The sequence below is a fragment of the Salvia hispanica genome, chromosome 2 (genome assembly GCF_023119035.1).
Source record: "Salvia hispanica cultivar TCC Black 2014 chromosome 2, UniMelb_Shisp_WGS_1.0, whole genome shotgun sequence".
Taxonomy (NCBI): domain Eukaryota; kingdom Viridiplantae; phylum Streptophyta; class Magnoliopsida; order Lamiales; family Lamiaceae; genus Salvia; species Salvia hispanica.
In genome coordinates, this window is record NC_062966.1 from 22,829,277 (window position 1) to 22,853,007 (window position 23,731).

A 23,731-nucleotide genomic window follows, 5' to 3' on the forward strand; every position below is an offset into this window, starting at 1 on the left:
ACATGAAGAAAATAGTAATGGCTTTAATTGGTTAGTTTGCAATGGCAAAAAACTAGAACACTTGTTAAAGGGGACTTTAGACACATTTATTGACAAAAGATTATGACAAAAAAACAAGACATTAGTTAGTCTACTTTATGCAAAACAAACCTACAAAAGATCCTAACACTACCTTCTGTACTGCCCCTAATTGCCGCAAAACTCCTTGCGTGGTTCCGATGTTCACGCCGTTCGGTTCAACCTCATGCGTCGCGCCCTTTACGAAACTGTACCGGTTCAACCTCATGCGTCGTGCCCTTTACGAAACTGTACGCCCATAGCAAACTGACGCGATGAACAGATTTTTCTCCCATTTTTCCTGCAACGAACCAGATTCGGTTAACATGTTCGATGGATGATGTATGGGTGTTATCAGAGTTGTCGGTGGACCAACCTTGACATGTGTGGCCGGAAACGTGGTTGTACGCAGCGTCTCCTGTGATTCATCCACCGGCGTTCTTCTCGGTATACTTAGGATAAAAGCTGCCTGGTCAGGAGTTGCTGCAGTTGCAGTTATACGGTATCCCTGCTCCCAACGTTGGTGGATACCCTCGCTCGGATAGTGAAAATCAAGCTCCACAACCTATATCGGATTCAGTGGTGTAAATTACAAAATGCCACAAACTTAAAATACAATGAGAGATGACTAAAGTAGGAAACCTGTTTCGAAAATCCAGCACCACGAGTCATAACCACAGCCCATTTAAACTCTGATGTAGCCATGGAGGTCACGGAGAAACCTTCGCTCCACTTTTTGCTTATCCACTTGAACGGAAATGACTCGCTGACCTTGTAGGATTGTTGCACATAACGAGTCCCTGCAATTGATTAATGCACCTAAATGAACGTATATACAAATACATTGCAAAAAACTGAACGTTTAACCACAGGCTAAAACTTCACCTTTTGACATAACAACCAAGGAACTACCGTTGGTAGCTCCTGCGATTGCACTGATGTAGAACTTCTTTTCCCATTGTTTTATTATCCATTCCTGTATGCAGATCTAAATTAGTGTTTACGCACCAACATCTTCAAATCGAATCAAACGAAAATGAGAGCATATATTCATCATAAGTGCTAAAACCGCCACCAGGATGTACCTTGTCAAGAAAGAAAGGCGACAGTTGATATATTTGAGAGGTGAAGCCTGTACCGGCATCCATTACCAATGCCCACAAATTTTGGCAAGATGCTATGCAACTGATGAATAAGCCATCTCTGTTCCCCTTAGCAACAATCTGGGAAAGCCTTGCATCCGTCACATTAAAGTGATATCTTCAATATAAACCAAGAAACATGAATTTTGTAACTGAGACGAGCAAACAAAATACTACTAATAAACATGGAAACTAACTGGTGAATTACGTTCAAAAGAAAAATACGAGATACATGATAAGAACTCAGTGGAAACATTGAGAGAATCCAAGTGTGAACATATACCTTTGTTTCAAAGGTTTACGAGCATTATAAATGCTAATCCACTGTAATGCAGGCGACCCCAGTCGGACTTTCTTGTTAGGCTGTTTATCTTCCTCATCTTCAAAAGGCAGCCTACCTCGTTTTTGACCTACCTGATATATAAGCTTAATTTCCAACAAAGACAGAGGAATTAGACAAACGAAACTATGTAAGTGAGATATAGCAGATTAAGTGACAATAGGCACCTTCTGTGCACCCTCAGTTTTGATAGGTCTGATATCTGGATTTGGTCCAACTAATCCATCAAAGAGAGAGATACATTTTGCATAATTAGGTTCCTCGTCAAACTTCAAATTTACCACATATTCCACAAACGATTTGAAAGGCTGTGGAAAGAAGCAGCAAAGCGCTTCTGGCGATGTCGCCATTTTCGTCTTGCAAACGAGAAATCCTTTATTTTCACCCTATTGAAAAGAAGATCATACCAAGGGGGAAAAAGAATGCTGACATAAGTAAATGTCTGGAACGTCCCAAATCAAAACTTTGAACACCATAAGGTAGAAAAAAGAAGACCTGCAATCCTTGCCAAGGCAGACGTCCTCGCAAAAGAAAGACCAGTGTATAAACAAGAGATTCTAAATCATCCCTCCGACTCTCTGCTCTACCTAAATGAGCATGAACACTGGCATACCGAACAGTACCCCTGAAACCCATATTCAGACTCTAAAGATCAGGAAAACCTAAAGGGGAATTGCAAGCAGAGAAATAGAAAAATGTCAAGCATGTACAAACCTGAAAATATCCGGGCGTTGATCATATTCAATATGCAGGCCAGTATTTCCATCTCTCCATCTAGTAGCTGATGAAGTCACTATTAGAAACTAGATATGCCCAAAACAATAAAAGTAGATATTTCATTAAGGATGTGCAAGACATTTACCTAAACCAAGATCAACCAGGAATAACTTTTTTTCATCAGGACTTCCTACAGCACCAAGCAATAAGTTCTCAGGCTTCACATCCCCATGAACATACCTGCCATTTTTTGCATATAAGCAAAGTAATCCTAAGTAAGTCATTCTTCGAAAGTTAAGTTATCTTTACATACAAGTAGCTTGATATCTATTAATGCAGACATTGATGAGATTCACAGAGAAAATATCTACTGTAAAATGCTTACATACTTTGCTAACAAAAGTAAGTACCCAGCCATTCCACCACTACTAGCTTCCTTCACCTAATAGAAAGTACCAAACTATGTATATATCCTATGATAGCTACGGATACTTAGCCATCATCGGAACAGCATATATCTGGTTATAAGAATCTCAAAACAAATATGAACAGAGAGCACTATAGAAACAGTAACATGGTAATGTTACATACAATAAACTATCATTGGAATGATGCCTACAAATTATAATTATAATCATATTGATACACCTACTTCAAACCGGGCGAAAAAGGAACTATTCTAACACTTACACATACCATGAAAAAAGATAATCGCGGTAACAAGTAATACAACTAACAAGATAGAAAATTATCTTATGAACTTTCCCAGATGAAACAAGCCACTGTTAATACTCTTAAACCAGACATGCAAAACATGTGAGGAGTATTACATTTATGCAGATAAAGAAAGTAAATTAACAACAGAGAAACCACACTTGCACTTGGAGATGAAATCTCACCCTCTGGCATGAATTTTCTCTAATATTGAAATTGATTCGATGGCAATGCAAGCCACCATTTCAACCGACATAGGCATACTGCAATTTGACAAGTTTGATAAGATTACAACACATAGGATAATTAGGGAAAAAAAAAAAAGAAAAAAACAAGGAACATACTTAATCTGAGAATTATTATTGCATATATCCCACAGGCTTGGTCCGAGAATGTCCATTACCTGTCCAACCCAAGTGCTACTTAAAAATTAGAACCTATAAGGAAAAGTAAATGAAAAACGAGACCATGCAATATGCTTACCATGATATAATATTCACCTTGTCGGCCTTTGTAGTGGACATGTGGAACACCGTGGCTTCCTCCTAAAGTACTGAGAGTGATGCAGTAGAAAAGATAAGATCAGAGATACATCCACCATCTAATTGACGCAAAAGAAACAGAAATGCTTACTTGTAAACTTGCCACTCATGAGGTGGACCATGGGTACATCCTTTACTGTTGCGATGTTCAAATTTTAAGGCCACCTATAGAGACCATTCCAAAAATTTTAGAATTTGGAGTAAGAAATATTTGGTTAAGTATAATATCACACAAATCAAATGCATACATATGTACCTCTATAGCTCCAGGACCCGTCCTTACATGAATGTTACCACCAGTGATGCGGCGACCAACATACACTTGTCCAAAACCTCCCTTTCCCAGCTTTTTTTCAAGTCTGTATGTTGGTGAACCACCAACCTGAACCTATATAATTCAAAACATGGAATCAAACTGATCATTACATGATGAGATAAGAAGATTGTCCCATTCGCATTAGGCCAGCAACAGTGTGTTTTGTATATATATTAATCAATAACTGTATGCATATTTTTATAACATGAGCACAGATTGTTAAAGTTCACATTCGGAAGTCATAGATTCAAAAGATAGTATCCAGGCACAACCCTGCTAGCATCAACCAAAACTAAATGATGAAGTAACAAGTACAATGCAGAAACACATTCATACTGAAACACCATTTGTAACATTGTGAACCTATAGGTGACTGCTTTAAAACCATTTCGAGAGGACAGACAATAGCCACATGAAAATGGCTGATGTATTAGCAAACTGTATAGCAATGCTTTTTGAATCTTTCCAGTTAAAAATCATATCAATGTCTACCAGGCACCAGTATTAAATAAAACTGGCCATAATTTGTCAACCTGCATAGACTAAAAGTAGTGAAAAATCATGCATTTTACAACATTATATCATTTGAATATTTTACTTAACTATCAATGCCTACATATAATAGATATAGTACTTCGAGATTCAGTTTTCATAAATTAGATGGAGTTTCATCATCGTAATATTTTATTCATCCTAATCAATGCCACTCACTCAAGATTCCAATTTTTCCCACAATATCACAAAACCTTGTGCTTTTCCGAGAAGGTGTATGCGCAGTGTGAGGGTACCACCCTGTATTTTTCTAAAGAGGGTGAATGTTTCCATGTGCCTCTTTCCAGATGATATTAACATAAAAAAAATGGCAACACACTGAAATCAACAAGTACTCAAAATGCATTAAACATTAAATTTATCAGTTTCAGATACCCAATGCAATCTAACATAAATATTAAATTTCAATTGCCTCAGCCAATAAAAAGCTTGAAACTTTTAGTTAAATATAACAATCTATCATATCGAAAAACAAGCATGCAGAAACCATCATCATCATCATCTGAAACAAGAAAGCCACCATGAACTACAACGAGAATTCAAATTCTCACCTTCTCAGGAAGGGGCGTGGAGGGTAATTCATCATCACCCACATTTCCCCTCTCTGGGCTTTTGCCGCCGCTATCCATTGCTTTCTCTCCGACCTCCTCCCTCTCGTCCTCCGGAACCAGCTTATCCTCTTCAACCACCTTCACTTCAACCGCCGCCGCTGCCGCCGCCGCTGCCGCCGCCGCTGCCGCTGCCGCTGCCGCCGCCGCCGCTTTCCTCCTCCTCGTACGCGTAGCTATCGCTGCGTTTTCCCCCTCCGGCTTCCCTCTTTTCTCACTATCCTGATTCTGATTATCGCCGACGTTCTTGTCGCCCTCATACGCCACTGGCTGGTCCTGCCGCTTCTGCTTACCTCTCCCCACTCCGCCACGCAGCGCCCGCATCGTTCATCCTCCAATTTCTAGCATTCACTCCCTGAATTGAAAACAATTGAACCTAAGAAAACAGCCACGTCTCAATTCCGGCGAGAAATCAATCAATCTGTGTGACTACATGCCGACGTTGTTTCACCATCCATTCCGCCGGAATTAGGGCTTAATCAGATACTCAAAACACACAGAAGAAGCAATACGTACCAGAAATCGGAATTGAATTGCGAAACAAAGCGGCGATCGTCGAAATGTAGTGAGAAAAGCGATGATTGAACAGCTAGGGTTTTGAAACGGAGCGCGAAAACTAAGTGATCGGATTTTTCAGAGAAACAAACAGTACACGATTTTGCTTTTTCCGGAGAGGGAATTGTGTGCGAATATTTTTGGAAACGTGTTTAATTAAAATTAAAATTAAAACCGTCTCAACGATTTGCAGAATTGGCTTATTAAGGGAGGATAACGAAATGACGAAAAAACCCTTGTTCATAACGGTTGAGAGGTTGTTATCTAAAGCGAAGCTAGGGGCAAATATGAAAGACGACTTATATGGAATTCTCCAATCTGGGCTTTTCCAATTTTACTCAAGGAGTTTGGTCTTGAAAATTACAGGTACTAACTTTGGACAAATTTTATTTTTTACTAACTTTAAAAGAGATTATGTATAGACAAAATAGGTGAGAATCATATTGACCCCACAATACATGTGCATAAACACTTGATTCGTTGTAATTGTGATATAGATAGAATAGATAATTTGATTACACTAATGAATGTATTTCATTAACACCTTGAGCCATAAAATGGACAAAAAAGATTCTTCTTCCGGTTTTAAATGTATATATCTATTTAATCGCTTTAAACATATGAAAACTTTGAACTATTAGCTTGTCAGTTTGATAATACTACTATGTATTGTTAATTTTATATTCATATATATAATTTAATACGTTACGAAGACAAACAAAAGCCCGTCTAGCTCAGTTGGTAGAGCGCAAGGCTCTTAACCTTGTGGTCGTGGGTTCGAGCCCCACGGTGGGCGTTTTATTATATATTAATTTTTGTACACATAGGCCATTTATATACTTTTAAATAAATGGGTCATTTGTATACTTTAAATTAAAATAAATTTATGGTAGATTTTCACGATCTAAAGTTCTTAAATCATATAGTACTTCATACATGTATAGCTTTATTTAGTAATCTTAAAAGCAAAACAAGAATTCTTGATGAAATTATTGAAGTGGACAATGTGAAGGGTAATCCTAAAAGATGTGTGTTGATTTTGTTTTCCGAATTTTTGTATTGGCTGGTGACCTACTTTCTTTTCTAAGGATATTTATCAAGCCTCGGTTTTAATACATTGAACTCCAAATTTGTTGATCTCTCGGGTTAACTTTAGCTAATATGGTCACATGATAATTTCAAGAGTTAAATTGAAAATAATTATATTGCTAATCTATGGATATGATATTGCAAAAGATTACAAATGCGACAAGGTGGATGGTAGGCCAAAAATCATTCCTTTAATGCAAAACAGATATACCTAAAGATTAGGAATTGTTCTATTTAAAGTCAAAAATAATTATCATCTTCATAATTTTACACTACTTTTGGTGCAATAATTTATGGCCCATGTTTTACAAGATTCAGCAGGCAAAAAAGTGAATGCATTATCAAGATGCATCAATTGATATGTTTTGAAATATTAATGTTAATGCTCCATTATTATATAGCGGGCATATATCACATCAAGTTAGGAAATGTAATGTATCAAGTTGGTCGAATTAAAATGAATTCATATCGTAGGAATACAAAATCACGTGAATTCCTACTAAAACAGGAGTGGATGCATACATTACCGAGTCAATAAGGCTGTAACTCTAAAACATTGCTTCCAGTCCGTGAGCAGAAGTCTCATTTTTTTCGGACGCGAATTTTAAAAAATGTTAAGAAAAATGGTAAAAAAAAATAGTTAGTGGAATATGAGTTTCACTTATATTACATATGGAGTAGTTTTAAATGAAATGCGAGTGGAATAAGTTAGTTGAATGTAGCTTATATAATAGTAAAAGTGAACCGGGACTCTTATTCACGGCATGCACACCGACCGAAATGGGAAAAAAGGACTCCTATTCGCGGACAGGATGAGTAATTTTTGAGTGATTTTTTCTTTAAAAATACTCCTTGTTCTATAATCCAAAAAATTAACGAGAATATAACAATCCATTAATTTTCATATACTCCTTTTGATTGAAAATTGTTGAGAAAGATCTCAAAATTGGATGGATTATTAATAACAAAGTAAAACTCGAACACTAATAGTGATATAGTATCAATAATCTGTCTGAGTTAAAGACCTTAAATTTGTTGATCATTTTTTTATTTCCCATAGTTTTGTTTGGTAAATATTTATGCTTTTTATTTGAAGTTTTAATCTCAGTAGTAGTGATAATAGTATGTGGACAGAAGCCTAATTAAAATGCTATCTTATCTCCTGTTTCCTTTCCAAGTATATATTCCAGAAGCTGAATCAAAATGCTTTCATATCTCTTATTTCCTTGTCAAATACTACTATAATTGAGTTCAAATTAGATTAATCACGAGAACTACTACAACTAAATGGTATTGAGTCAATTCCGAATTCTAAAACTCCCATTTTTTTCTCTAAAAATATTAGTATTCTACAATCCAAAAAAATAACATGTAACAATCCATTAAGTTTTAATCTCAGTAGTATATAATCTTATTTATAGGTGGAGAAATGAGTTAATTTAAAGTTGGGAATGGGGTATATATGTTGATTATTGAGAATACATGTATTACTTTGTTTGGTATATGTTTGGTAAATATAATGTTCAATTTTGAATTCTATGAAAAGGGAGAACACAAATTTCAATAAATTTTCTATTTTTGCTCTCTGCAACATTTTATAACCTAACCTTATTAATTGTTTGGAGACTTTCACACATTTTCATTCAATTAACTTTTACGGAAGAGATAAGTTTTTCAAAATATTTATTTTGTACACTAAAAATAACTAGATCAGGAAACACTACCCAACTCTAGTAGAGTAATAATAGTATGTGGACAGGAACCAAATGAAAATGCATTTTCATATATTGGAATACAAAATCAGGAGTAAATATTGAGTCAATTTCTAAGGATATAATCCAACAAATTAAACTAGCAGGTATATAACAATCCAGTAGTTTTCGTATGTTGATTTAAGAATGACCTCAAAATTAATATTCAGTGGAGGATATATAACAATTAAGCAAACTCGGATACTAATAGAGATCAATATATCACTAATTTGGAGTTGTATTAGTTGAAGACATAAAATTTATCATTTGTAGGTGGTGAATTAATTTAAAGTTGGGAATGGGATATGTATGTTGAGAGTGAGAAGATAAATAAATACTTCCTCCGTCCCTGAATAAGAGTTACTAATTTCTATTTTGGTCCGTCCCCAATTAAGAATAGCACTTCACTTTTACCATAAATGATAGGTAGGTCTCCCATTCCACTAACTCATTTCATTCACATTTTATTATAAAACCAATATAAAAAAATGGGTCCACATTCCACTAACTTTTTCAACCAACTTTTCTTTACATTTCTTAGAACTCATGCCCGATCAGAGTGCTACTCCTAATGAGGGACGGAGGGAGTAAATAAATAAAGAATACTACTATATGTGTAGACCAATAAGAATGGTCCAATTCCATGCAGATTTAGGAAAGGTTGGCAGGTGTGATGGATATCTCCATCTCCATTTCCATTCATTAATAAGAGTGGAGATTTTAGATTCACATTCACACAGCCTACACTCTCATTCTCACACAGCTTACACTCTCAACCTCTGTTTCGAATTTCAGCTTCGTCTCCGGTCGCCAGCTCTGAATTCGTCGGCGTCGTCTCCATCACCGTATGCGTATGTTAAACTTCTCCTTTCCTTTCCTTGCACAAATCTAATTTTTGAAACTTAATTCCATTTTGTTAATTAATTGACCTTTCTTATGCAGATTTAGGAAAGTTTAATTATCTCCATCTCGCTTGCACTCTCAGTCTCAACTCACCCTTCCGCCTCTCTCTCTGCTTGCTTACGCTCTCAGTTCACACACTCTTTCGCCGTCGCCACCTCTGAAGTCCTCACCGTCTCGGTATGTTCCCATTTCCTTTCCTTTCCTTTCAGATCTGCTGCTCAAATGATAGCTAATTAATCAGTGGTGAAATGGTTGTGAAGGAAGTTTCTAATGATCCATGCTGATGTTGTACTTGCCTATTAGGCGTAGTCTCATGTTTTGGTCAAAGATTAGGTTGTTGTTGGATTTGATCATTTGCACTCTTCTTATGGAATCTATTGAATTAATTTATGCTACTCATTGATTGATTCTTGTGAAGTTGAAACATCCACAACTAGTAGTATTCGGATAGATGCACTTCTCTTTCGTGTTTTTGATGCTAACCTGCACTTCCTATACATATGTTTGTGCTTATGATGCTTGATTCTCTAGTTGTGAGAATGTGTTATGAAAAGGATTTGTACAAAAGTTAAATCCAGAGTTTTGATGTTCAGAAGCAGCAGGTGTGTTGGCATTCATAAATCCCAAATCATGATCCTTGTTTCATTCAAAGGCTTTAACTAAAATCTTACAAGGTTTAGAGATGAAGAAACAGAGTATTAGTCATCATAAGTTCTGCACTCATCTGTTTCAGTATTATCCTTGCACTAGTTCTCCAATGGATCGGCTTCCTTCTGCAATTATGATCAATTGTTGTGTTTCTGCTACAAATTTTGTGCTTTTTTCTTGCCTTTGACAACTAATTAACAAGTCAATTTTGTGCAGATACACTAAGTCATGTCTACATTAGTACTGGCACTTACTATCCTATCTTTGGTTGCGGCCGGAATCGTAGCAGGCCACAACGTCACCATCACTCTCTTGGACTCCGCTGTAGCCAGAGGAGCTGGTTGGACTCCGCTGTAGCCAGAGGAGCTGGTACGTACATACACACACATATACATATATGTTTAATTCTAAATTGTTGCTAATTCATTGCCTAACTATTTGTATATATAGTCTGTCTAGACGGCACCCCTCCGGCCTATGCTTATAGCCCAGGGTTCGGAGACGGAGTAGACAACTGGCACGTATACCTAGAGGTATATGAATATGAACTTTTGTGGATTTTTATCATTTACTTCTATTATGGTTGAGTTTATAAGCTTTTATGATAATAAGACTAACAATTTGGAGTTGCAAGGGTGGTGGGTGGTGTCGGGATGTAGCTGAATGCCTCAATAGAAGCAGAACTAACTATGGAAGTAGTGCTGAGCTTATGTTGACGCAGAATGGTATCGCATCCTTTGGAGGGATGCTCGACGCCAATTCCACCTTTAATCCCGGTATATATGTGTAGTTAAATCTAATCAAAATCACAATTTCATTTCTCTAATTTGAAATATATAACTTAATTATAGCATATGTATGACTTTAGATTTCTACAATTGGCACGTGGTCAAAATCTTCTACTGTGACGGCTCATCTTTCATGTCAGATGTTCAGGATGTAGACCCGGTAAGTTTTTAAATTTCTTCCATGTCACCAATAAGCACAATTAGTTATACTAACCTAACATTCGCTCTTTTAAAAACCGGACTGGATGGTTCAACACGAACTAGAAGGTTGATGAGTCCGGTTTAGTCCTAATTGTATGTTTTACTCAATTCAATTATAGCTACATCGCTTCACTCATTTTTTAATTTCTGAAACATTTACGTAGAAGTACAACCTGACTTATAGAGGTGCGAGAATATATGATCCATGATGGATGAGCTCCTACGAATCGGAATGGGAAATGCAAAAAATGTATGTGCTATTAAATTATAATAACTCTTGAATTAATTAAATTTTGATTGCTACTTGATATTAATTTATATTACTTTTATAGGCTTTATTGTCAGGCGGTTCGGCAGGTGGATTAGCTACAACTTTACATTGTGATAAGTTTCAATCGTTGTTTCACAGCACAACTAGAGTAAAGTGTGTATTTGATTCAGGCTTTTTCATTCATGGGTAAGACTATCTAGATTAATTACCTAATTATCGAAAAAAAAAATTATGGAATATATTATTGTAAACTACATTATCATTGATTAATTTTGTTTGGCTCACTAGAGAGCATTTTTTTGGGGCTGATTGGAGGGAATCTTTCTTCTCTAGAGTGGTATCTACACATGTATGTATTCTTTTTATTTTAGTCTACTTTGTTATATAATCAAGTAGTATTATATATTATTAACACGTGGATTCTTACATCAATTCCTCATTTTTGTTATGTATATATAGGGTTTGACGAATATGTTGCCCACATCATGCACATCCAAATTTAGCCCAACTCTGGTATAAATATAGTACTCTCTCTATCCCATGTTACCTGAGTCATTTTTTTTGCACTTATTTTGGAAAAATGATAATAAATAGTTGAAAAAAGAGAGTAAAGCAAGTGAGGGAATACGAATGAGAAGACTCTTCTCTACATTATTCTCCCTCTTAATTTACTCTCTCTATACTTTAACTATTTATTATCATTTTTCGAAATGAGTGCAAAAAAGAAGTGACTTAAGTAACGTGAGACAGAGGGAGTATTAGTTAACTTATCTTCATTACTTTTTCGGATAATATAATTAAGCATTCCTCATAATCATATTTGTATTTGTAGTGTTTATTTCCTGAAAATTTGGTCCCAGATATCCAAACCCCACTATTTTTAATTGAATCGGCATTTGACGCATATCAGGTATGAGCAATCTTATAATGTAATAATTATTAGTATTGATTTCATTAATTATCTATATTTTTTATTTCCAATCTACCCATCACAGATAGGAATTACTTTGTTCCCGGCTAAAAGCCCACAATGGACCAGTTGCATCCTAAACTTGATGCTTTGCAATTCGACTGACCTAGAAATCATGAAAGGTATATACAATATAATTGCCATTTTTAACTCGATTTAATATGAATCAATCTCTCATACTATTTGTTTTATTTAGATTTTAGGTTGATATTGATAAATACGCTGAAAAGTACAATTGCGAATAGCTCCTCAAGAAGAGGCTATTTTGTACATAGCTGCTACCTACATGGCCATATGGAAGACATAAGCAGTTCGACATGCTCATTGATTGTTGGAAACGGACTTGCTAATAAAGTGAGTGAAATTATATAAAGTATCTGTCACACAAATTGGTTGGTCACACACTACTAATTTAATATGAAGTGTATTTTTCAGAATATAGCCGAAGCCGTGGGAGACTGGTATTTCGACCGGAGCGAGTTCCAGGAGATGGATATGGTCAACAACTTGCCACGGAACTGCACTGTCGACGACCGACCTATTTTGGAGAAAAAGTGTAGCGATTATTATATTCATCATTAGATGTCATGAATTGATAGCATGTAAATTTGAATTTCCATTTTCAATTATGAATGAAGGGTTAAACTTTTCAGTTAAATTCGAATTATTAATTACAAGTTAATTGATGGTGATAATGTAGGTTATGAGTTATGAAATGAAATAAGTGGGTGATATGTCATCTATAAAACCTAGATGTTGCAACTCAATGGTGGTGATGGTGATTATGAAATTGCTACTTTGCAATTGTTGATGACTTAATACACAATTACCCTTGCCCAAACCCAGATACACAGTTGTTGCTACAGATATGCTTGCTTATTGTCAAGGCTTTCTTTCAAACTTCATTTAATAATTGGTGATCAAACAATATAAGATTAATTGCTCAAAATCAATGTCTTTGTATCTTATGATTTCTTATGTTTTATTTGTTGGAAAAGAGTGGATTACATAACCAAAGTCTATCATACCTACTCGGGCCGGAGCTGCTCGTTGGCATTCTAGGACGAAGCTCAGCCTTTAATCAACAAAATTGTGTGTTACCAATTGAGAATATAAGCCCATACCTGCTCAGTCGAAAATATGATGATCAAGTATTGTTCAGTCGAAAAATGAAGGGGAAGTTACCTCAACATGCCTTCCTAGAATTTAATAAAATGAAAAATAAAACGAAATTACTTTAGAATTTCCCATTTGATAAACAAAACTCTAATAAAATGTTTCCAGTTAACTATAGAAGGAAACAACTGAAATTGAAAGATCAGAACATTCCACTTTTTATTTTAATTATTATGCAGAGACACAAGTCATGGCTACATTACTACTGACACTTAATATATGTTTAGGGTGGAACTAACAAATAAGGAAGAGTTTGGGGACTGAAGTGAGATAAAAGGAAAATGCTTTAATCAACTTGTTTTTGGGAGTTAAACGGCCAAAACAGAGTTGGGGTTTTTTGGGAGAGCTAACACTTTCTTTAGCTCAAGTAAAAGGGAGTGAAGAGTGTAGAGAGATTCAACTTCTTCTTCAACTATCCGAGAGTACAAGAGAGATGAGAATAGAGAGACACTTTCTTGATGAGGTTCTTGTTCTTGTTGTAATTGTAGAGAGCATTTTGTATGTGAGCTTGAGTGTCGTTGATCATCTCGATCGGTTGTAAGTCAGATATCCTTTAGGAAGTAGTGCTAAGCTTATATCGACGAATAATGGTAGCGTACCCTTTGATGGGATGCTCGACAACAATTCCACTTTTAATCCCGGTATATATGTGTAGTTAAATCCAATCAAAATCACAATTTCATTTCTCTAATTTGAAATATACTATAACTAATGCTTGCATATGTATGATTTCAGATTTCAACATTTACACATGAACACAACCTGACTTATAGATGTGCGAGAATATATGATGCCATGATGGATGAGCTTCTACGAATCGGAATGGGAAATGTTAAAAATGTATGTGTTATAGTAACTCTTTAATTAATTAAATTATGATTGCTACTTGATATTAATTTATATTATTTTATAGGCTTTATTATCAGGAACTTCGGCTGGTGAATTAGCCACTACTTTACATTGTGATAAGTTTCAATCGTTGTTACACAAAACAACAAGAGTGAAGTGCGTATCTGATTCACGATTTTTTTTTCATGGGTAAGACTATTTAGACTATTTACCTAATTATCAAAATATTTTTTTATTGAATATATTATTGTAAACTGTCATTGATTAATTTTGTTTGGCTCGCTAGAGAGCATTTTATAGGAACTGATTGGAGAAAAGCTTTCTTCTTTAGTGGAGAACAACACATGTATGTATTGTTTTTATCTCATTTTAGTAACATGTGTATTCTTACATTTATTCCTCATTTTTTGCTATGTAAATTTATAGGATTTGACGAATATGTTACCCACACCATGCACATCCAAATTTAGCTCAACTCTGGTATGAATATAGTAGTATTAGCTAATTTTCATTACTTTTCTAGATAATATAATTAAGTATTCCTCATAATCATATCGATATTTGTAGTGTTTATTTCCTGAAAATTTGGTCCCAAATATCCAAACCACGTTATTTTTAATCGAATCAGCATTTGACTCATATCAGGTATGTGCAATCTTATAATGTAATCAACATTTGACTCATATCAGCGAGTTCCAAGAGATAGACATGCTTAACGACTTGCCACGGAACTGCACTGGCGACGATCAACCTACTTTGGAGAAAAAGTATAGGGATTATATGCATCATTAGATGCCATGAATTGATAGCCGTGAATTTGAATTTCTATTTTCAGTAATGAATAAAGGCTTAAAATTTTCAGTTAAATTCTGCTTCATAATTATACAATTTAAGTGATGGTCGGTTAAATTTGACTTATTAATTACAAGTTAATTGATGGTGATAACTGATAATGTAGGTTACGAGTTATGAATGAATTAAGTAGGTGATATGACATGTATAAAAAGCAAGATGGTGTAACTATATTACGTATCTTAGAAGCATGAGTCCTCAAAACTCAATCATGGTGATGGTGATTATGATAAGTAGTTTGGTTGTGATGAGTGTCGATCTGAAAGAGTGCTACAAGATTTGGGTTGATGAATGTAAATTTGGGCTGCTGAAAGAGATTTGCAACTTTACTAATGATTACCCTCGGGGTATTTGTTGTTATCTCCTTCAGGATACGGCGTATTGGGATTGCTACTTTGCGATTGCTGATGACTTAAAAAACAATTACCCTTGCCAACACCCAGACGTGGCTAGCGGTAGAGCTTCAACAATACTTGGTCATTGTCTCGGCTGATACTCCTATAATATATTTCAAACTTTATTTAATAATTGTATTATTATGGATACAAATTGTTTGTTCTATTAGTGATCAAATTATATAAAATTAATTACTTAAAACCAATGTCTTTTTATCTTATGAACTAATCTAGTACTTTGTTGAAAAAAAAGAAAAGATTAGATAACCAAAAGGTTATCATACCTACTGCCAATAAAATAGTACTATGTATACAATCACTATATGGTCAAATCAAAATATTGATTCAAACCAAATGAGTAGAATTGTATGACTCGTAGCCCATTTATCCTCTTTATTAACAGGCCCATATTTAGCTCAACTCTGGTATGAATATAGTAGTATTAGCAAATTTTCATTATTTTTCTGGATAATATAATTAAGTATTCCTCATAATCATATCTATATTTGTAGTGTTTATTTCCTGAAAATTTGGTCTCAAATATCCAAACCCTGTTATTTTTAATTTGAATCAACATTTGACTCATATCATGTGGTATGTGCAATCTTATAATATAATCAGCATTTGACTCATATCAGCGAGTTCCAGGAGATAGACATTCTCAACGACTTGCCACGGAACTACAGTGGCGACGACCAACCTACTTTGGAGAAAAATGTTTTGATTATATGCATCATTAGATGCCATGAATTGATAGCCCGTGAATTTGAATTTCTATTTTCAGTTATGAATGAAGGCTTAAAATTTTCAGTTAAATTCAGCTTCGTAAATACAATTTAATTGATGGTTGGTTAAATTTGACTTATTAATTACAAGTTAATTGATGGTGATAACTGATAATGTAGGTTACGAGTTATGAAATGAATTAAGTAGGTGATATGACATGTATAAAAGCAAGATGTTGTAACTATATTAAGTATCTTAGAAGCATGATCAGTCCTCAAAACTCATGATGGTGATGGTGATTATGATAAGTAGTTTGATTGTGATGAGTGCCGATCCGAAAGAGTGCTATAAGATTTGGGTTAATGTATGTAAATTTGGGCTGCTGAAAGAGATCTGCAACTTTACTAATGATAACCCTCGGGATATTTGTTGTTATCTCCTTCAGGATACGGCGTATTGGGAATGCTACTTTGCGATTGCTGATGACTTAAAAAACAATTACCCTTGCCAACACCCAGACGTGGCTACCAATAGAGCTTCATTCATACTTACTCATTGTCAAGGCTGATACTCCTATAATATATTTCAAAATTTATTTAATAATTGTATTATTATGGATACAAATTGTTTATTCAAATTATATAAGATTAATTACTTAAAACCAATGTCTTTTTAGAATGTACTATTTCTGAAGACATGGGAGGGACTAGACAATAATTCGTCAAGAGGATTATCATCATTTCGTGTCATATTCGCAATATTATAGACAAACAACTCAATTTGCAAAATAAAGCGAGTTTCATATTTTATGTTGCATCTTTCTCTTAAATTAGTCAATTAAATTAGTCAATTTGTGTGATATATTTGTGTTTTCATTGTGGGATTTACATGACCAGTATTTCAAAGAGCAATGTCCAATTCATCGACAATCAACATTCCTATCCTATTAATCGAAATTAGACACTATAAAACCCATTTCGAAAAATAAATAAATAAAGTCATAAGTGTACTGGAGACATAAGTAGTTCACATTAAGACAACAAATTTAACATTAAAATTGTTAGATTTAGTGCAATGAGTGAGAGATTGCAAAAGTGCACTAAAAACTGTCGTATCCAAATAAACATTTATATACACTTCAAAAAAAAAGTATATACAACTTCGAAAATAAAAATAAAGTTCTCTTTGAATCAATGTATTTCCTTTATGAAAAAAAAAACAAATAAATACACAAATTAGTGCAACACTAATAATTTTTCCCATGAAACATAAATCCAAAAAGAAAGTGCCCCTATTTTAAGGTACAAGTGGAAGTGTGTGGGACTTAAGTCTAAACATCACTAGTAAAATAAAATAAAAAGCCCTTTATCAGCTTTAGTAAAGCAAATAGAGCAATAAAAAGCAAAACTAGTATATTACTCCATTATTAGTATTAAAATTTTAGGTCTTGTAAGATTCCATTATTGAGTGTCACAATAAAATGTGTTGGGAGGTATTTAAGTTAATTTCAATTTGACCAACCTTTAAATATAATTACAATTGGTAATGTTGTTACTATGATTTATGTTTTTGGACGATTGTCAATTTACATGACATGTATAGATGGGAATCGATAGTCGATCACACACTCATCCACTAGAGTTTGTGGTTCAAATTTATTAGTTAGTAGTACTAAATAGATTTAAAATATGAAATTGTTCAAATTTGTTCTTGGATTAAAGGATTAAAGACTAGTGTCCGAACTTCTCCGTCTCAACGTGATTGATAACCAATGATGGAGATCTCACACTCAATGGATGAATCGAGTGAATCGATCATATTCTATATTGATTCCCCTCTTTTCTTTTGTTCATGTCGTTACACTTAAAACTTAATTCATGTATGATGGTTGGACCGTGTGCACATATTTACCATTTTACGATTAATTTCAGTGCATATAGTATATCACATAATACAAACGAAATGAGAAGAAAATAAAAGATTGTATGCTAATAATAAACACCCATAGCCTATCAACTCATACACAAGCAACTTCTATACCATCAAGTTATTTTAAACCATCTAATCGAAACCGTCCACGAATATGAGTCTCGTTTTTTCATTTTAATCCGTCCGTGAATAGGAGTCCCGGCTCACTTTTACCATAAATAGTAATAGGGTCCCACCTTCCACTAACCATTCCACTCACATTTCATTTAAAACTAATACTCCCTTCGTCCCGCTTTAGCAGTCCCATTGACTTTTCTGCCCTCTTTTTGTGAAAATGATAAAAAAAAATAGATAAAGAGGAGAAATGGTAAATTAAGAGAGACAATAATATAGAGAATAGTCTTATCTACATTATTGTCTCTCTTACTTTACCATTTCTCCACTTTAACTATTTTTTATCATTTTTACAAAAAAATGGCAGAAAAGTCAATGAGACTACTAAAGCGGGACGGAGGGAATATATACAAGTGAGACCTCTATTTCACTAACTTTTTTCCATCCATGTTTCTTAACATTTCTTAAAACTCGTGCCGCCAAGAAATAAGACTCCTAATGGCGAACGGATGGAGTACTATTTAGTACTATATCTTCTTCAAATTCTTAAATCCAAATGTAACATTTAATATGTAAATCTTAGTAGACGATATGAACTTTAATTTACCACACTATTGCTGATAATAATGCATCAATTAATGTTAAAATAGGGTCTCACCTTCCATTAACTCATTACACTCACATTTAATTTAAAACTAATATATACAAGTGGAACTTATATTCCACTAACTTTTTTCAATCCATTTTTCTTAACATTTCTTAAAATCCGTGCCGCCAAGAAATGAGACTCCTAATGGCGGACGGAGGGAGTACTAATTAGTAGTACTATATCTTCTTCAAATTCTTAAATCCAAATACAACATTTAATATTTAAATCTTAGTAAACGATATGAACTTTAATTTACCACACTATTGCCGATAATAATGCATCAATTAATGTTGAGATATTGCTAATAAAGGTGCCAGACTTTTGTGTTAATGTTTAAGATTTGTGGATAAATTAAACTTAACAATTCAATGTGGATCAATTTTATCCTAAGTGGATATAAAGTACTGATATTTAAAGTACTTTCCGTATGTTCAATTAATTAAGGTGATTGATTTTTAGATAAGAGGATATGCAAAATGTGCTGTTGCATATGCACAACTTTGGAATTATTTGAATTTTGTTTGGTTGCATTGCATAATGTACAATTATCCCATTTGTGAAGAATCAAAGTACAACCCACAAAAGTTTCTTTCAAATAAATCCAGTAAATAATAACCGTAAATAGCAAAAAAAAAAACCACAAAAAAATAAGAATTAAATCAATTTCTTAACTAAGTCGATTTGTATTTTTCGACAATTCGAATATACCATACATATATCATCCACTAGAAACTCAAATTATTAATGGTTTTATCAAGATTAAAAAACGTTAGACTTATTACAAATGTAGTAGTATTAAACATCATGATGTTCAGAAGTTATATTATTCATAAGTTATATGCATTGGAGATCTGAGGAATCATGAAGTATACTTGGTCGTCTGTGTATCATAAAATAAATTATAATATAAGTAATGAAAGTAAGACTTTTTATAATTTGTACATTCTCTAAGAGTTCAATAATTGAGCACTAATCCCCACCAACACTCCAACTTTTTCTTACTTTTCTTTGGGTAACTTTTCATTTTCAAAGACTTTGCTGTGCATTTTGTCTAGTGTTACATTATTTAATCACAATATAATTTGTTATAATTAATATATAAATTTAAATAAAATTAATTCATTTCTTAGTAATTTAGTAAGAATCATTAGCTCAACTAAATAGTTATTCCCTCTGTCCCAAGATATTAGAGCCCTTTCTTTTGGGCACAAAAATTTAGAAGATGTTGTTAAGTGGTGTAAATGAAGTTGGTAGTAAAGTAAATTTTTACGATAAATAAAAATGGCTCAAATATGTTGGGACACTACAAAAAGGGAATAAGGGTTTAATATCTTGGGACGGAGGGAGTACTATTATTTACATTTAAATAACCTTTTTATTTTCTGCTGGCCGGAAGTGGTGGAACAAGAACATTGTATTGGAAGTAGATTTATTGAGTAAAAAGAGATTGCAGTCTGAAGGGAACGAATGAAGAAGCAAGAAACATTTTTTTCTATAATAAGATGTATATTTTTTTAAAAAAACAACAAAACAATATCATTTTACTATATTTTTTTTAAAAAAAAGTCTAAATCAAGCTGTGATCATAGCATTTCCGGTCGACTTTAAGCGACCGCCTCCTCCTGACCCCTGAATTCGGCCGCTTATTGCTACATAGTTTTATTTATTTATTTATTTTAATCTCTCTTTTTAATGTAGCAATTTAAATTGATCAAAACCGAATTACTAAAATCTGTACGCCACTATGCATACACCTGTAATAAAGTATATACTTTAATCTATTGAATGAAATCACATCAATCCACCTTTCAATATTTCTATTGATTTTGACATTCATAATTTCATAGTTAATCACTCACATAGTATAAGACTAAACACGCATTCGAATGTCCATGTGTCGGTATATTTCACGATCAACTTAGCTATCATAATTTTTAATTACACAATTAACAAGATATTATTGATAAAATAGTATTTCGTCTGAAGTTTGTCGTTTCAATTATTACATATTAATCATTATTAACTTTTCACTGTATGGACATTCCCCCAATTAATGGAGTACTACATTTTAGTTATTATAATAAATCAATCATCTTGTTATTTCATTTATGTCATCTTTCTATCATCACTAATTATTCTGCTACATAATATTTACATTTTTTAAATAATCAAACCATAATTGAGGATTCAAACTTTAGAAAGAGTTGATAAGAAATTTAATAAACTAAACTGTAATTCAAGATTAGTGCAGTAACATTATAAGGAAAGCTTCAATAAATTAATTTTAATGTTAATTTATAGAATTTACTTTTATTTGATTATTTTTCTTAAAGATATTGTAACTAATTTGAATATGGTGCATATTGTAGCTAGGGGACTGGAGTGGAAGGTGTGGAGTATTAGAGAAACTAAGTATAACGCCCGTACTATGCACAGATTAATATATTTTTAACACATTAATTTTTATTTTAAAATTAATTAAACAAAATTAGAATCAATTTTAGTTATATGAGAATCAAAAATCTATACAAATCATCATTGAAGCATAATAAATTTGAAACAAATCACATAATATAATGTTTAAACATTAAATCATGAAGTAGGAAGATAAAAATCTACTACAATAAAGAATTAAACACAATGGATAATCACTCATCAATTTTTAAAACTTTTGTATACACTAAATTAAGTTTAAAATTTGAATCAATCTCATCATTGTGGACCTATAGTCAGTTGCCGTCTCGCTACCTCATCGAGTTCTTGAGGTCTATTAGTTGCACCTGTATCATTGATGTTAGGAAATAAGTCCAAATAATCACATTGCAGATGAAGAGTGCACCAATAACCTATTAATAAATTTGGGGATAAAATATATAAATATCAATTGAATCAAATTACAATATAGATATTTCCTTCTGCTCAATTGATGGGACTTTAAGAACTTTCTTGTTGACCTCTCTCTATGTCACACCTCAACCCTTATGACATATGCACTTAATATAAATAAATTTTAAATATTAAATAAATTAATCCAATGCTTCAAGTACATAAAACGCACATATTATATCATTTCAAAATTCAACATTTATCAAGTACATATTTCAAACCATTCTAAACTGCAGTGAGACCCTCTCACCACTCTATATACTACACATTTATCTACATGCAAAAAATGATGAGGAGAAGAAGGTTTCCAAAAACGTGTCAGCCGCCGACCCTGATAACATATGGAGTCCTGATAACATATGGAGTTCCTATGACTCACGTTGACAAAAGGGTTCACTGATATCTTATTCCTGAAAAATATTAGTGGTTTATATGAGCCACAACTCAGTGCATATAAACCTTACTTTTAATTTCACACACAAATATCAAACACATTATTTCACCAACATATATCACCAGAAGTAATAAATATCGTAAACAATTTCATATTCATATGCATATGCCTCTCCGTTCTTTTCATTATTCTGTGACAGATCAAGCCTGGTATCTGCCCGGGATTTCCATTGTATACGACCCGTAGGTCCTTATATTTATTTGACCTTTCCACGAAGGCCCTTCTTTGCATATTTTGACATTTCCACGAAGGCCCCTCTTTGCATATTTTGACCTTTCCACGAAGGCCCCTCTTTGATTTGACCTTTCCACGAAGGTCCCTCTTTGCTCTTTGTATTGACCCGTAGGTCTATTATCATTGTATATGACCCGTAGGTCTTTTGCCATTGTATATCAGATCCAGAGCAAGACTGTCACATATCCTCTTTAATCCCATGATTCAAATGATTCCAATATGATACATCAAACATATCCATTGCACCAATTACATAACCATATATTCCATCAATTAATTCCAATACTATAGATAAACATATTCATTGCACAAATCACATATCCACGTCACATTTCACCATCAATATCAAATAACACATAACCATTTCAAGCTCACATCATATAATTCAAATATTCACTTCCATTTAACACATAGCAATCAATCACATAAAATATGTAAAATTAAAAGTGTGATTTATACACACCTGAATACAACAGATAACTCATATTCTGAATTTGTCTCCTAGTCAGTTTCTCGATCCTGAAATCCGAGAGCGGCAATTCTATTTCATTTTAGTGCATAAATGTATAAAATATTTTTACTTTTTGATCTACGTTTCTAACTCTACTTTTATTTTCTGTGTTATTTTTTTCCTTTTTCTTTTTCCTTCTGCTAACTCTCATCTCTTATTTATATATAATGTCAGCTTAACATGGTTACTCACCTAACTAATTTTTAAAGAAAGACACGTAAATATTTAAAACTTGAAACGTGTTATACCATAAAATTTTGTACTGCGGCTTAAAAAAATATTCATTTAATTAGTTACATATAATAATATAAAAAAGAAGTCCAAACACTTATCTATTTCTAACACTTTACAAGGAATATATTATACATATACATGCTTTACGTAAAATTATTTTATGCACATATAGGTATACTCCACTTACACTTTAACATACTCCCAAGAGCATCAACCAAACATATTTATATAATATTAGCAGGCAAACAAATTTTAATACCCATATATACACAAATATCATTTAATTAACTATATTAACTAATCACAACTATTAAATAATACTCATTTATATAATCTACACCGTATATACTCCCATGCACACTTTTATACTTCTTCTTTTTATTTTTAATATTTATATAACGTTTATATATATACATATTTTACATATAATATTTAATATATAGCAATATAAATACGAAATGATAAATAAAAATATGTGAATATGCAAAATGATGCATGTTTCAGGTTTGGGATGTCACAACTCTACCCCTCTCTAAGAATTTTGTCCGCAAAATTCAT

At 33.3% G+C, this 23,731-nt stretch overlaps 1 protein-coding gene, 1 non-coding gene and 1 pseudogene across 5 annotated transcripts; 2 read left to right on the top strand and 1 right to left on the bottom strand.

Moving 5' to 3' along the window:
- Nucleotides 1-3: 3 nt before the first annotated feature.
- Nucleotides 4-5,705, bottom strand: LOC125207666 (casein kinase 1-like protein HD16). Of its 4 annotated transcripts, none has more exons than XM_048107100.1 (17): nucleotides 5,505-5,705; nucleotides 4,932-5,343; nucleotides 3,769-3,900; nucleotides 3,604-3,677; nucleotides 3,454-3,523; nucleotides 3,315-3,373; nucleotides 3,156-3,233; nucleotides 2,402-2,496; nucleotides 2,254-2,320; nucleotides 2,035-2,164; nucleotides 1,707-1,925; nucleotides 1,483-1,625; nucleotides 1,143-1,317; nucleotides 943-1,033; nucleotides 700-857; nucleotides 434-622; nucleotides 4-358 (listed from the first exon to the last, which is right to left on the bottom strand). In XM_048107100.1, exons 2-17 carry the CDS (start codon nucleotides 5,310-5,312, stop codon nucleotides 299-301), a joined length of 2,121 nt encoding a protein of 706 aa, XP_047963057.1. In that variant the 5' UTR covers nucleotides 5,313-5,343; nucleotides 5,505-5,705; the 3' UTR covers nucleotides 4-298. The 4 variants fall into 4 exon arrangements, with proteins under 4 accessions (XP_047963057.1, XP_047963058.1, XP_047963059.1 ...); XM_048107101.1 differs by having other exon boundaries at nucleotides 4,932-5,364; XM_048107102.1 differs by lacking the exons at nucleotides 4,932-5,343; nucleotides 5,505-5,705 and having other exon boundaries at nucleotides 3,315-3,389; nucleotides 3,769-3,836.
- Nucleotides 5,706-6,266: 561 nt separating this feature from the next.
- TRNAK-CUU lies at nucleotides 6,267-6,339 on the top strand. The gene has a single exon. It is a non-coding gene; the product is annotated as a tRNA-Lys (tRNA).
- A 2,775-nt stretch (nucleotides 6,340-9,114) lies between these two features.
- Nucleotides 9,115-12,822, top strand: LOC125206493 (annotated as a pseudogene).
- The last annotated feature ends 10,909 nt before the right edge of the window (nucleotides 12,823-23,731 follow it).

Coding starts and splice junctions, on each gene's coding strand:
- LOC125207666 (XM_048107100.1), bottom strand. CDS start 5,312: ATGCGGGCGCTGCGTGGCGGAGTGGGGAGAGGTAAGCAGAAGCGGCAG. Junction 3,234..3,314: donor AATAATAATTCTCAGATTAA/GTATGTTCCTTG, acceptor GTCAAATTGCAG/TATGCCTATGTCGGTTGAAA. Junction 1,034..1,142: donor CGCCTTTCTTTCTTGACAAG/GTACATCCTGGT, acceptor ATCTGCATACAG/GAATGGATAATAAAACAATG.